Source organism: Hakea prostrata, chromosome 5, assembly GCF_041222555.1.
Source record: "Hakea prostrata isolate BN-2017 chromosome 5, UWA_Hpros_2, whole genome shotgun sequence".
Classification (NCBI taxonomy): domain Eukaryota; kingdom Viridiplantae; phylum Streptophyta; class Magnoliopsida; order Proteales; family Proteaceae; genus Hakea; species Hakea prostrata.
The window spans coordinates 53,772,078-53,786,183 of record NC_142604.1 but is presented as its reverse complement, the minus strand read 5'-3'; the positions used below and the strand labels follow the sequence as shown (position 1 = coordinate 53,786,183).

The 14,106-nt window shown below is 36.2% G+C and overlaps 2 protein-coding genes across 3 annotated transcripts; both read right to left on the bottom strand.

The window, feature by feature from the left end:
• Window positions 1-543: 543 nt before the first annotated feature.
• Window positions 544-3,118, bottom strand: LOC149016540 (uncharacterized). Its single transcript, XM_089154657.1, has 3 exons — window positions 3,015-3,118; window positions 1,844-2,899; window positions 544-1,744 (listed from the first exon to the last, which is right to left on the bottom strand). The coding sequence occupies exons 2-3, from the start codon at window positions 2,789-2,791 to the stop codon at window positions 1,088-1,090; spliced, it is 1,605 nt and encodes a 534-aa protein (XP_089010783.1). The 5' UTR covers window positions 2,792-2,899; window positions 3,015-3,118; the 3' UTR covers window positions 544-1,087.
• Window positions 3,119-3,136: 18 nt separating this feature from the next.
• Window positions 3,137-5,478, bottom strand: LOC149016539 (disease resistance protein RPV1-like). Of its 2 annotated transcripts, XR_016173346.1 has the most exons (3): window positions 5,167-5,478; window positions 3,608-4,723; window positions 3,137-3,332 (listed from the first exon to the last, which is right to left on the bottom strand). XR_016173346.1 is itself a non-coding variant. In XM_089154659.1 (2 exons), exons 1-2 carry the CDS (start codon window positions 5,382-5,384, stop codon window positions 3,934-3,936), a joined length of 1,008 nt encoding a protein of 335 aa, XP_089010785.1. In that variant the 5' UTR covers window positions 5,385-5,478; the 3' UTR covers window positions 3,341-3,933. The 2 variants fall into 2 exon arrangements, 1 of the variants encoding a protein (XP_089010785.1); XM_089154659.1 differs by lacking the exon at window positions 3,137-3,332 and having other exon boundaries at window positions 3,341-4,723.
• Window positions 5,479-14,106: the final 8,628 nt, after the last annotated feature.

The following is a 14,106-nucleotide window of genomic DNA, read 5'->3' as shown; positions in this document are numbered from 1 at the left end:
TCGCAAGGGAGAAAACTTCCAGCATACTTTTATATGCTCACAATAAAAGAATGCATGTCCAACAGTTTCCAAATCGTAATAACAAATGAAGCAAAAAGGGGTGTGAGAGCTTTGCCTATGAAACAAAGGTTGATTTAGAGCCACTGCTTCATGCGCCAATCTCCATATAAAATTCCTAATTTTCGGTGAAGTATGAAATTTCCAAATATTTTTCCAAAAAAGAGATGTAGACATTGTAGCTGGTTGAACAGTGACTGATTCCATAGCCATATGATATGCGGACTGATTCCACTTTTCAGCCACACCCCCCCCGCCCCCCCCCCCCACAAGCCCCTCCAAAAAAAAAAAAAAATAACAAATTCCTCCCCCCCCCCCCCCCCCCGCCCCCCCGGTTGGCCGCCCCCCGGCCCCCCGCCAGCCCCCCCCGCCCCCCTGACGGGTGAGGATCCGGACTCGGGAACCGGACAATGAATTTACCATGTGTAGTGGGTCCTCACACCCAAGTCTCTTGAGTTTGTAGGGACTCTAGGAAGAGAATGGGTAGAGATAAAATTGCTACCTTTTCTTGAAAATAATGAGGAGATGCCCTTCCTTTCATTTGTGGGTCCTCCAATCTATTAAGTCACAAACTAACACTGGCCCTTGTACTATAGGTGGGGTACTAATCTGTCTAGTGCGTAAAGAGGGATGTGGATCATCTCCCCTGATGTCTGTGCTCCTCTGATGGCTTGCCCCCTATAATTTGTGGTCAACAGCCGTTAGAAGAGTACAGAGTGCTCTCTGTCATGGGAGAGGATCCAGACTCAATAAAGAGGGTAGCCAAGACTCTTTATAGACTCTGGTGCTTGTACCATTTCCCACAAAATAGAATTCAGGTAATGCTTTTTTCTTTCTTTCTTTCATTTCCTAAAAGGTCATATTAAAGCAGCCCAGAAAAAAAGAAGAAGAAGAAGAAGAAAATACAACAACTTAAAAATTAAGGGCCAACCACTCAACCCGCAACTTCAGTTGCACCTTGGACCCCATACACCAAATCTCACCAGTTTCAATTTGGTTATGCCTTTACAAAACATAATCGTCTAGGAAATCAGGGCGTCTCCCTCGGTGATCCAAACGACGTGGCTTGCAATGTACCTCCAGTTGGACTAGGTTCCGCCACCATGTCACATGATTCAGCATTGATCGGCTCCATCTTCTTCTTCTTCTTCGGTTGTTCGGTATACCAACTGAAGAAATTTGCCACCATTAGGTCACGATCGATTGGCTTTTGAAGGCCAGGTCCCTCGTCCTCAAACAATAACTCCCAGAATATCACTCTTAAAGGACCGTGTGGTTTTCTTTCTGATGGGTTGAGATGAACAGATGGTTGAAAAGAATATACCTCGATGTGATCAACGTGTGGTTGAAAAGCATACCCTTGGATGTCATTAATCACAATGGAGTCTTTTCCATGCAAAGGAATCCCAAGCCAGTCAAAGCCTTTGAAATGGTGAAGGCAGATCGTATCTCGTCTACTTGTAAACTCAACATCCTTAAATCTCACCATATGCTTACACTTAGTTGCTTTATCTTTCTGATGGATCGTAGCATGAATTTTAAAATCGACGGTCACTAGCTGACCCTCTTCAGCCAACGTACAATCCTTGAAACTAAAAACAAGGCACAAAATTAAACCCTTGCTATCAGCCCAATCAACAGCATGATAACCCCTTTTCCGTGTCTTTTCTGGTAAAAGCAGCATTCCCTAAGAAGCAGAGAACCCATAAACAGAAATTAAAAGTAAATGGAAGTATCCAATTATCTATCAGTTTAGGATAGAGACAATATTACTTAAAGGATGTACCTGGCCATGTCTATTCCTCTTTGTATCTATTAGATTAGGACAGCGACCGACCTCAAGAAAATGCAAGGATATGGTACCCTCAAGGCCTGGAATCTCCTCCAGCTTTTCACAACCGGTAAGCTTTAAATGCTTTAGATTTTCCAACTTTGAGATGTTGGCTGTTCGTACCAGTGAATTGCAACCATGACACTTAAGCTCAACTAAACTTGAGGAAACCTCTGGTAGCTCTTCCAACAGCTTGCAACATGTAAGCTGTAAATACATCAAATTTTCCAGCCTTGAGATGTTGAATGTTTGTAGCAGTGAATAGCAATGGAGACACCGAAGCTCAACTAAACTTGAGGGAAACTCTGGTAGCTCTTCCAAAAGCCTGCAATTATAAAGCTCTAATATCCTCAACTTCTTAAAGTGGCATAGATCTACTGGGAAAGATTTCATATTACTAGACATTTTCAACTCCTCTAAATTTGGGAGCCTTGAAAAATCATCAGGAAATTTTGGAATTCTGGTTCCAGACAGATTAAGGGTATGCAAACACCTCATTCTCTCCATTGATCTTGGTAGCTTCACCGGTCCAACGCTAGATGCACTTAATACCTTAAGATTCTCCAATTCCCCAACACTATCAGGAAATTCTTCGATGCCTATAAAATGACTTCTCATACTACCATTCAAGCTGAGCTCGACCAAATTTTTTAGATGACCAACGAATTCGGGCAACTTCTTGAGTGATGGGCACCCATCCAGCCAAAGTTTCCTAAGAGAACTCAACATGCAAATATAGTGTGGAAGTTCTTTTATCATTGTAAATGACAAGTCAAGCTCGACTAGAGATGTCAGATTACAAATAGACTTAGGCAACTCCATAATTCCCTCACATGCTCCAAGATTAAGACTTTTTAGTTGACTCAAGTGCCCAATGGATTCATCCAAAATTGTCAAACTCATGCAACCGTAGAGATCCAATTTCTCCAAACAAGGAAACCATGAAAAGTTTGGAGACTTGGAAAGATGAGAACTTAAACGAAGGTTGAGAACTTTCAACTTTTGGAACAGCTGTCATGCAATAAAATAAAAAACATAAACCCTATCAATAAAGCATAATTCTACCAAAAAAAAAAAAAATCAATAAAGCATAATAATCGAATAAGGAGAAAGGCAAACATTTTACCTCATTTTTATCTTGAGGGCCAACACTCCAGGCTAGTTTAATCTTGAGATTTGATATTTCGAGATAAACTAGACCCTTGTGATAAAAATTGGTTGGTATAGAGTCCCAGGGTGCAGAACTCCACCTAAACCATTTTAGGATTGAAGGAAGGCTCCAAACGGCATCTTTTTGGACATGAGTAATTTTACAAGAGTATTGAGTATTTGAATGGATGTCAAGAAATCTCAGATTTGGCATCATCTTTAAGTGTTGTTGGTGTAAACAAACATCTAACAAGCCGCCACAAGGAAGGACCATGCTTTTTACCATGTTAGTTCCCTATAATAGGAAAATTGTCCAAGTAAATAGAAATCGGTGGATACCAACAAATAAATAAGTAATAAATAATTGGGAGTTATAAGGATGCATAAGGAAGGATCATGCCTTTTAACATGTTGACTCCCTACAATAGATAAATAATCCAAAAAAATAGAAATTGCATATATGGTAGACACAAGTGGAGTGGGTACACATTAACATCCAATTGTGGATACTAAAATATAATGTTACTCATGGCATAAGCATAAACAAAAAGGCAAATGCTTCAATCTTACCTCGTTATTATTTAATACTTGTGAGATGTCATCAGCAGACCACAACCTACTACGCTGACTTGGATTCGTACGATTTTCTTCTAGGACAATTCCTCTTCCCATATCTCGAATTTGGTCATGCATCTTCAAGACCTTAACCCTTCTCCAATTGTCTTTTTCAAATTTAATGAGGGATCGTCTAGTTAATATGCTTAATGACCAACTTGGCTGATAGTCACATGCTTTACATATGTCAATTACTTCTTCTTCTGTCCATCCAATAAAATGGCATGCAGCATCAAGGAAAATTTCTTTTTCATCATAATCTAGATCATCGTAGCTTATCTTCAACCTTTGCTGGACTTTTTTGGGAGGAATTTTTTTAAACGTTGTAATGTACTTTCCCACACTTCTATTCTTGTTTCTCTTGATAGCATAGACCCAAGCACCTCTAGAGCTAGAGGTAATCCTCCTGAATAGCTTGCCAGATTAGTTGAAAGTTGCAAATAATCATTTGGAGGTAGCTCTGTTGAGAAGGCATGCAAACTAAAGAGTTGAAGAGATTGTTCATCATTTAACTCTTGAAGCCTATATATTTTGCTAACTTCGCCCTTACTGAAAATTCCCTCATCTCTGGTTGTTATTATAACTCTACTTCCTTGACCAAACCAATTGGTCTCACCAATCAGAGCATCCATCTCATCCTCACTACCTACATCATCAAGAACTATAAAGACTTTGCGTGAAGAAAATCTTTCTTTTATCAATTGTTTTCCTCTATGATAATTAGATATGTCAATGTCTATTTTGAGGATATCTTTAAGAAGTCGCATCTGCAAAGACTCTAAGCCCTTGATTGATGTCGCATGTTCTCTGACATCTGAAATAAAGCTATAGTTTTCGAAGGTTGAAATGATGCGATTGTAAACATTCTTGGCAACAGTTGTCTTTCCAAGACCACCAAAACCCGAAATTCCCACAAACTGAACTTCATTAGAATAAAAATCTAATAAAGATAGCAATTCATTTACGGGGGAATGTATTCCTATCAGGTATTTAGATTCATCCAAGTGGGTTTTGTTGAGCAATACACCAAAAATCCTTTGGACAACCAAATCAACTATCTTTGCTTGATCCCTGCAAATTATATATATATAAAATAGGATTAAAACAAATAACAATAATTGAGAACAAATAAATTTATACTTTTCTTGGCAAAGAAATTTAAAATTTTCAATGTAACGAACAACAATAACAAAAAATAAACAATAGCGAAAATATAGGATAACTAAATAACATAATTATGCATAAATATACAAAGCACAACCTCAATGAGTGATTGCATCATAGAAAATTCTATACTCAATCAACCAAATCTTGGGCTTTAAACAATATAAAGACAATCTGGATGATAAGTCAAAAATGGGTTTAATTTTTGAAAAGTCACGAACCACTTTAGATCCAAAGGAAATTTTCCAATTCATGGTCATTAATAGATATTGCACTAGAATATGTAGACGGATGATCAAATAAACATGTATTTGTCAAGTTTAAGATGTGATAATGTCTAGAAGACTTACTTGGTATCATCAACAACTTCTCCTTTCAACCCTCCTACCTCTTTCAAAGCAGCCCTCCAGTCTCCTACCTTTTGCTTAAAATTCTCCTCATGTTTCTTAAATGCTTCTGCAAAACTCCCTCTCTGATTCCGAACATCTGATGGGTCAATGTTGAAGAAAATAGGCAAAACCAATTGACCATTGAATTTCATGCATTCAACAATCTGAGCAAGCTCCATCAAGCACCATTTGCTGTCTGCGTAACATTTAGAGAAGACAGGGATCGAAATTTTGGACCTTTGAATTGCTGCAAGTAACTCTGAGCCAATGGAATCTCCTGTCCACAAACTTTTACTATCAAGGAAAACATTGATTCCTTTTTGTTCTAGATCCTTGTGAAGAAAACTAATGAATGAATTACGAGTATCTTCGCCCCTAAAACTGAGAAACACTTTGTAAGTTGAAGATCTAGTTGTAGTGGAGGAAGAAGAAGCCATGAAGAATTTGTTGTTTCAGAAACAAAAAGTTTGCACCAACAGAACTCTCCTCTCAAGAATTACTTCAACGCTGCTTTACTCTTCTTTGATTTGTTCGAACTTCGAAGTTTGAAAGCTGTGCTAATGGGGCCTAATTGATTATTCTTCTGTCGACCAGTAATTACGAGCGTGTCGCGTTGCTTTATATTTAATTTTTGTTTTCCTGCAGCTTGGCCGTCCAAAGTGCGTACTCCACTTTTAGTGGTCTGTGGATAAAAATTATGCACGAAAACATCTCTGATGTGCACCAGTTTCTACTGGGTATATATATATATATATATATATATATATATATATATATATATATATCTTGGCTTTTTTTTTTTTAAAAGTAAATCTAAGACTATTGAAAGTTTGTAAAATTTAAAATTAAACTTTTAATTTCAACTAATTATTTGATAAAAAAAAATACACTGATGTGCCCAGTAAATAATTTTTTTTATATGGAGTTCATCCGGGTCCGCTTTCGCGCACAACGATTACATCCTCAAGGGAATTTTTATATAATTAATGCTGCTGAATGAGTGTGAATTCTATATTTTTCCTAGAGAGATTGGGCCTTTAACGACTTTACTAATCCATCATTGGCGAAAATGATTTTTTTCAAAACGCCAGCGTAAATCAGGATTCTTTCAAATTCTCAGTCACAAGGAAACAAAATACCAGTCAATCGCTCATCCTAAAACAGACTCAAGACCTGATGAATTTCATTATTTCCTTATGGTGGCAGTTCCCATCAGCTGTTTTGTTTTATGTAGTACTTTCCATGCTTTTGCTGTCATGGTGGGACGCGTTCACACTAAAGAATCCAATAAATAAATGACTTGTACTGGAGATGTTCATGATGTAATTGTAGCATCTACCAATTTCGATTTATAAACCAAATGAGGGTATCTTTCTAAATTACCAGCTCAGTTACCTGGTTAACAATTGCCAAATTGCCCGTCGGTGGTCCCACAAGGAAGGAGCCAAGTCTTTCCCAACTTAAAGAAAGGGTTTATAATTATATCACATAATTCCTATTAAGTGATGATTAATTTAGTCTATATCTAACACTTTTTTTTTTTTGCATGAAGTCTATATCTAACTTAATACCCAAATTATCATTGATCAAGGAAAAACGAGAAAAATCCTCTGTTGGGAGATGTGCACAACAGTGCGGTACCACAAATTGACATATAACGTATTCTTAATAAACGGCTCAGATTAGAAGACAGGGTTTTAAGTGAAAGTAACTTATCTTATGACCCGTTTTAACAAAAAAAACCTGTTTATTAAATCTGGTTCTTGTCCAAGATTTGTTTCTAAGATTCTCCCATCGTTCGGCAACCTATTTAGAACTGGGTCTAATAAACAGATTATTTTTTTTGTTAAAACGGGTCATAAGATAGATCACTTTCACTTAAAACCTTGCCTTTTAATCTGAGCCGTTTATTAAGAATACGCCATGTGTCAATTTGTGGTGCCGCACTGCTGTGCACAGCAAAATATTTTTTTCCAAGGAAAAAATTGTTTTTTTGGCTTTCATGCAACTCCCCCTCCCCAAAAAAGAAAAATCACAAAAAAAGTAAAACATGCATCAGGATGTGTGACCCGCTAGGGCTTTCTTTTGGACAAGGTCACTTTATCTTTCGTTCTTCTTCTTCTTCTTCTGTTTTTTTTAATTGAAAAGGTCACTATATCAGTATATCTTTCAAAAGTTCATGGTCTAGCATAATTCTTTCACATCATTTTTTATAATTTTGTTTTTAAACATTTGATAAAACAAATTACGCATAGCTGCCCTGAATTGGTGGAATTGAATAAAAAATCAGGAAGTTTATGTGTTGATGCGGATCAATTATGCTTCTGGATCCGACTGAGCCTCCTCTCGTATCCGGGACAATGAGTCCTGCAAGAAAGGTTAGATGCGGGTCGGCTTGTGTGCCGGGCAGCCGCCTCCGATGGCAAAGTTAGATGATGAACCAAATGAGGTCTCGTGCAAAAGCTACACAAGATTATGCTCAAAGTGTATCGGTTGCTTACCGGAAGGGTAGATCTATGCATTTATAGTGTGGGTGTTACCTTTTATGTATTTGATAAGTTAGCCAGACAAGGGCTGATGTTTCTCCTCGAATCATGCTCCCTTGTCGTTGGTCCCATTCAATCAGCTGCTGAGTTGACCTTCTATAACAAGGATGATTGCTATATCTGTGGCGTATGTTACGCTTTTGGTCATGGATGATCGGCATCTTTCCCGATTAACTGGCATGTGGAGCCCCATCCGGGTCAGACCTGGTCGGGTAGAAATCTTCCGTATCATGTGTAATTTGCTCTCTTTTTCTCTCTTTCTTCTATTCTCAAAAATATTCAATTTCGACCGTATATTATGAGACATTGGTCTTTGTTGTCATCTGAACCAACTTCTGAACCTTGAAATTAAATCATTGTATACAATCAAAATAAACCGATTAAATGTATATGGAATCGTGATCAAATCAGCAGCCATTAACAATGCCAAATTGCCCAATAGAACTTCGGATAACTAAATAGAAATATGACCCTTTTTTAAGCTTTCTCCTTAAGACCATACAAACTGTGGGTGGTGGCCGGCTAAGTCTATCCCAATTTAAAAATAGTTTAATCTCTCTCATTTTGAGAAAAGTATCATATTTAATCCCATTTGGATGGGTTATCAAATTACTAAATCAAAATTTAACTGATGATTGATTCAATAGCTTATATCTTACTTGATAGTCAAAATACCATGGATTAAAGGTAAACTTGTCTTTTAATTCCTAAAACAAAAACTTGGAAAAATGGTAGGAGGGAGGAAAAAAAATTCTTATCTTCTCCGTTGAAAAATCCTGCTTAGTACTAGGCCTAGATTTTCTTTTTTGTTACCCTCTTTGTAAGATCTTGTTCAAAAAAAGACTTTGAATTTTCTTTCTTGGATTCTTTGCTCACCAAGCAAAGCTTTCTAATGAGTAATGAGCACCCAGATCCAGGACTGGGGCACTCAGTCGACAAGGCCACAATAGAAGGGCTTTTAGACAAGGGAAGGAAGCCTAAGTGGCTTATAACTTACTCTACACAAGAATAACATTGTTTTATTTCCCTAGCTAGCCTCTAATTTGCAATGAACTGTAATTATGTAAAGATTTTGATTCGTTATCTATGATTATGTGAGTTGGATCCAGTGAGGTTAGGTGTTTTTGGAGTAACTGATGTTGCAGGTTTGATGGATGACACTTTGATAGTGTGTTTGTAATTTTTCTTTTCGCTTTTTAATACAAATGATCCTTTTAGCGAAAAAAAAAAAAAAAAAAAAAACTGTAATTATGTAAAGAATTACATGTTAGTTGTGATGTTAGCTACTGATTTTCAACCAAAACTATATTTTCTTTTAAGATTTAAGAAGAATGATTTCGTTTTTCTAATCCATTAAATAAAAGTACAAGTTACATGTAGAGTTTGTGTACTATAAATTACATTTACATTCTCTCAACGAGAGTGATACAAATCCCATGCAATATAGATTTTTTTTCCCGCCAAAATACTACATAGATTAACGGTTAATGGATAGGTAGTGAATCATTTAGGGCCTGTTTGGTTATATGATTCCCGAGTTTCAAATTGATGAAATCTAAAGATTCTTCTTTTTACACAAAAAACGTGAATTTGTAGATTTATGGGCATGGAGCGAAATTCAGAGATTTCACCATACTATAAAAATACTAGACATTTATGCGTTGAAAAAAATCATGTTGACCAAATAGTTTTTCAGGATGAATTCATAGATTTCATTCCACAGATTCAGGTTAACCATAACTTTATGAATTATGACTCTAAAATCTATAGATTTAAAATCTTTAGATATTTGAAATCTCTTGATTCATGTAACCAAATAGGTCCTTATTGAATTTTGAGAAAGAAAATATAGCAAGTGGGACTGAATCCTTAAGGCTTTATTTGGAAAGGCACCAGGAGAAAACCATATTGATTCTTCTAATATTTTTTTCTTCTAAAATTTTGTAACCAATTTGACATGAAGATTCTTAAATTTAATTGTTTTATTAAAACAAAGAAGTATCCACCATCAAAATATACATACCCACTCTTCCAGTGCTGTATATCCACCATCAATATATATATATAGTGCTATGATGAAGCATTTACCTTTTTCTCTTTTGACCTTGGTTGAACAAAAGATAGAGTTCATTGCAATTCAAATAGAAAATCGAAAATTCTTTCTTGATCTATTTCTGATGATGCTGAGTTCTATTTATATGAAAAGTGATTTTTCTTTCCCAGTAGCTTCTTCTTTGGATTTCTAAAAATTGATCTAAAGTCACTTTGTTAACAATGAATAGAAAAATTGAAAATTAACATGCTAATCTATTACAGACATAAAATGAATATTACAGTAGTATTCTAATATTGAATAAAAAAATGTTAAAATAAACACCATGAAATAGCAAATCGCTAAAAGAAACCAAAACTTAAACACACAGAGATTTAATGTGGTTCACACACCGATGTAGTATGCTACGTCCACGGGCGAAGAAGAAGAATTTTTCCACCATGTAGAAGAAGCATAGAAGGAGATCTCACAATCAATCACCAAGAACGGTGTTACAAGAACTCTCACCCAAAACCCTACTTGAAAATCTCAATTTTCTCAATGATGTGGTAGGCGAACATAAGATACATATATATAAACTTCAATTGGGTAAATGGGTCAACCCATTGGGTCGGGTAGTACTGTATCGTGGGGGCAGACCCCGCACCCCCTCCACAAACTGAGATCAGTGGTGGGCTTCAGGCCAAGCCCTCCGCTTCCACCACAGATCTTCGCTAACGGGTCATTCGCATTACCCACCAAATATATTGGTGCGGGTCCATCTTCTAAATCAGTTACAAAAATTATGGTCAAAACATAACAATTCTCTACCATGACTTGAATTCTCCCATAAAGCTGAATAATCTTCATCTTTTACTAAAGCCCCTTCATGAGCTAAACTCTAATGCGACTTACTCTAATAAAGTCCAAGCAATGCTTGAACTTGCCAGTAAATAATGGCTTTGTCAACATATCAGCTGGATTGTTTTAGTACCAATCTTCAATACCTTGAGATTGCCTTCAGCAACTACCTCTCTAACATAGTGATACCGAACATCAATGTGCTTCGTCCTCTTATGATACATTAGATCTCTAGTCAAGTGAATAGCCCTTTGGCTATCACAATGGACAACAGTGACCTCCTAAACCATGTTGAGTTCTCCAAACAAGCATCTAAGCCAAATAGCTTTTTTAACTACTTCAGTCATTGCCATATACTCTGCATTTGTAGTAGATGATGTAATTGTAGCTTGTTAAGTAGCCTTCCAATTGATTGCTTAACTTTACCTTGTGAGTGACCTTCTTTTGTCAAGCTCACCTTCATAATTTGAATCAACATAACCCGTCAACTTGTTACCATTTCCTCTCAAACTCCAAACACACACCAGATGTACCCTTCAGATACCTAAGTATCCATTTCACTGCTTCCCAATGAGTTTTACCCGGATATGATAAGTATCTATTCACCACACTAACTGTCTGAGAAAATGTCAGGTTGAGTGCATACTATACCATACATAATGGAACCAACTGCACTAGAGTATGAAACACATGACATATAATTCACCTCTTCATCTGTCTGAGGTGATTGAGCAGCTGATAGCCTAAAATGAGATGCAATTGGAGTATTAACAAGTTTTGCATCTTTCATGCCAACGCACTCCGACACCTTCTCTATGTATTTTTGTTGACATAGCCATAGCTTCTTTGTCTTTCTATCCTTCTTGATTTCCATACCAAGAATCTTTCTTGTAGCCCCCAAGTCTTTCATCTCAAATTCAATGCTTAATGTTGCTTCAACCTGATAATCTCATCTATATCATTAGCAACAATTAACATATCATCAACTTATAACAACAAATATATGAATGAACCATCAAAAAATCTTTTAAAATATACACAATAGTCATACTTGCACTTACTGTAACCCAAAGTAGCTATGACAGAATCATACCGCTATCTAGGAGATTGTTTCAAATCATATAGGGATTTTTTTAACAAGCAAACCTAATCCTCTTTTCCTTCTACAATAAAATCCTTAAGCTGATGCATACAAATCTGTTCTTCTAGTTCACCATGCAACAATGCAGTTTTCACATTAAGTTGCTCTAACTCCAAATTATGCATAGCAACAAAAGCAAGCAAAACACAAATGGAACTATGCTTAACAACAGGTGAAAACACATCATTAAATTCAACATCTTATACCTGACATACCCTTTGCAACCAATCGTGCCTTGTGTCTAGCATCTCCATCACCTATGGTGGACTCTTTATTCTTGTAGACCCATTTGCAACAATAATCTTCTTCTCTTTAGGCGTCTTGACAATCTCTAATGTTTGACTTTTATGAAGAGACTCAACCTCCTCATTCTTTCTTTGGTTGGTTGGTACCACCATTTGTTTTGTGTTTGTTCTGAAGCTTGTAGCATTCATATTTGATATGCCCATTTTTCTTGCAATAATTATAGGTCAGGTTTTTGTTCTATGATTTTGATCTAAACTTCTTCTTGTCACTATCCGAATTTCTCTCAGTAGTTCTACCCCTAACCGTGAAACCAAGCCCTCAGATTTGGTCGATGTCAATTCATCATCAATTTTTTGTTTACTCAAAAGATTCGTTTGGACATCTGCAACTAAGATTGTCTCTCTACCATAGATCATGGAATCTCTAAAGTGTTTGTATGACAGAGGCAGTGAATATAACAATAATAGGGTTAAATCTTCATCATCAATTTTAACATCTAGCTTTTGTAGATCAGTAATGACAGAGTTAAAAGTAGCAATATGAGATTTGAGAGAAGTACCTTCACCCATGCACAAAATATATAACTATTACTTTAAACTCAACCTATTAGTGAGGGACTTTGTGAGATACAAACTTTCTAACGCTGACCACAATTTTGTCATTGTCTTCTCAGAGAGAACTTTGTTCAATAGGCATAATTGAATTGAAGTGAGGGCTCAATCATCCATATCATTCCAATTTTCTTTTGACATAACCTCAGGTTTCTTCGTCTTCTCAAATATGGCCTTCTTCTCTTCTTGTTGAGTAAGAACCGCCAACATCCAAACTTGTCATAAACTGAAATTGATGCTTCCGTAGAATTTTTCAATATCGTATTTAGTTGATGTAGAAGCCATGGATGTATGTATAGATCGAAATCAACTAAGAGCTCTGATACTTGTTTGTTATAACAAATACCACGAAATAGTGAATCATAAAAGAAATCGAAAAGAAAACACACAGAGATTTCACGTGGTTTACATGTACACCAATGTGGTATGCTACGCCCACGGGCCGCCAAGAATGACATTACAAGAACTCTTACCTAAAACCCTTATAAAAAATCTCAAATCTCTCAATGATGTGGTAGGCGAACATAAGATACATATATATAGACTTCAATCAGGTAATCGAGTCAACCCATCGGCCCAAGACCTTTGCTTCCACCACAGATCTCTGCAAACGGGTCATTCGTGTTACCCACCAAATATGCGTGTGCGAGTCCATCTTCCAAATCGGGTATAAGAATTTAGGTCCAAACATTAAAAAAATAATAAGAATAAAATAAAAAATAAATCAAAATCAAAATCTAAAAAGAAAAAAGAAAAGGAATTAGATTCTTGTAGAAAGTATAGTATAAATCATATCTTTGAAAGAGAAGAGAGAGAGAGGTCGGCTAAGCGAGTTTCTATTCCTTGTTGACTAGTGTCATGGTTTTTCTTTCCTTCTCTGGATATTTTTTCTATTAAAAGGTCTTTTATGTTAAAAAAGAAGCAAAATAAATAATATATAAAGTATGGAGAAAGAGGAACACAATTCTCAATGGCAAAGAAACAAATGAGCAGTTAGTAGCTCATTAAAAATAAAAGATAATATTGAAACCTAAAACTTGGAAGAAGTGCACTTCCTTATAAAATTGCACATACATTTGAATTGTTTTAGACCACGATACACAGTAACTTGACACCCGATAACTTGTTAAAAGTCGCCGAAAAGTCTATCATTGCATTCGTTTCCTATAATAGTTTACAACTTTCCAATGAACACCCTCAAGATATGATTGCTAAGTTCGTAACTTCTACCACTTTGCTTTATAAACCAGGTGAGATGATACAATAGTTAAATAATTAGGAAACTAAACTGAATTAAAGTAGTATCCAGTGCACAAGGTTCTCGCATTTAGCAAAGTCTATGAAGGGTCAACTGTCCTTATTTCCAAAGATTGTATATGATTTGAATCTAAACCTTAATCCAGACCATTTATATATCTAAGTATCAAATTCATGATAATAAAGATAAAAATCCATATTACCAAT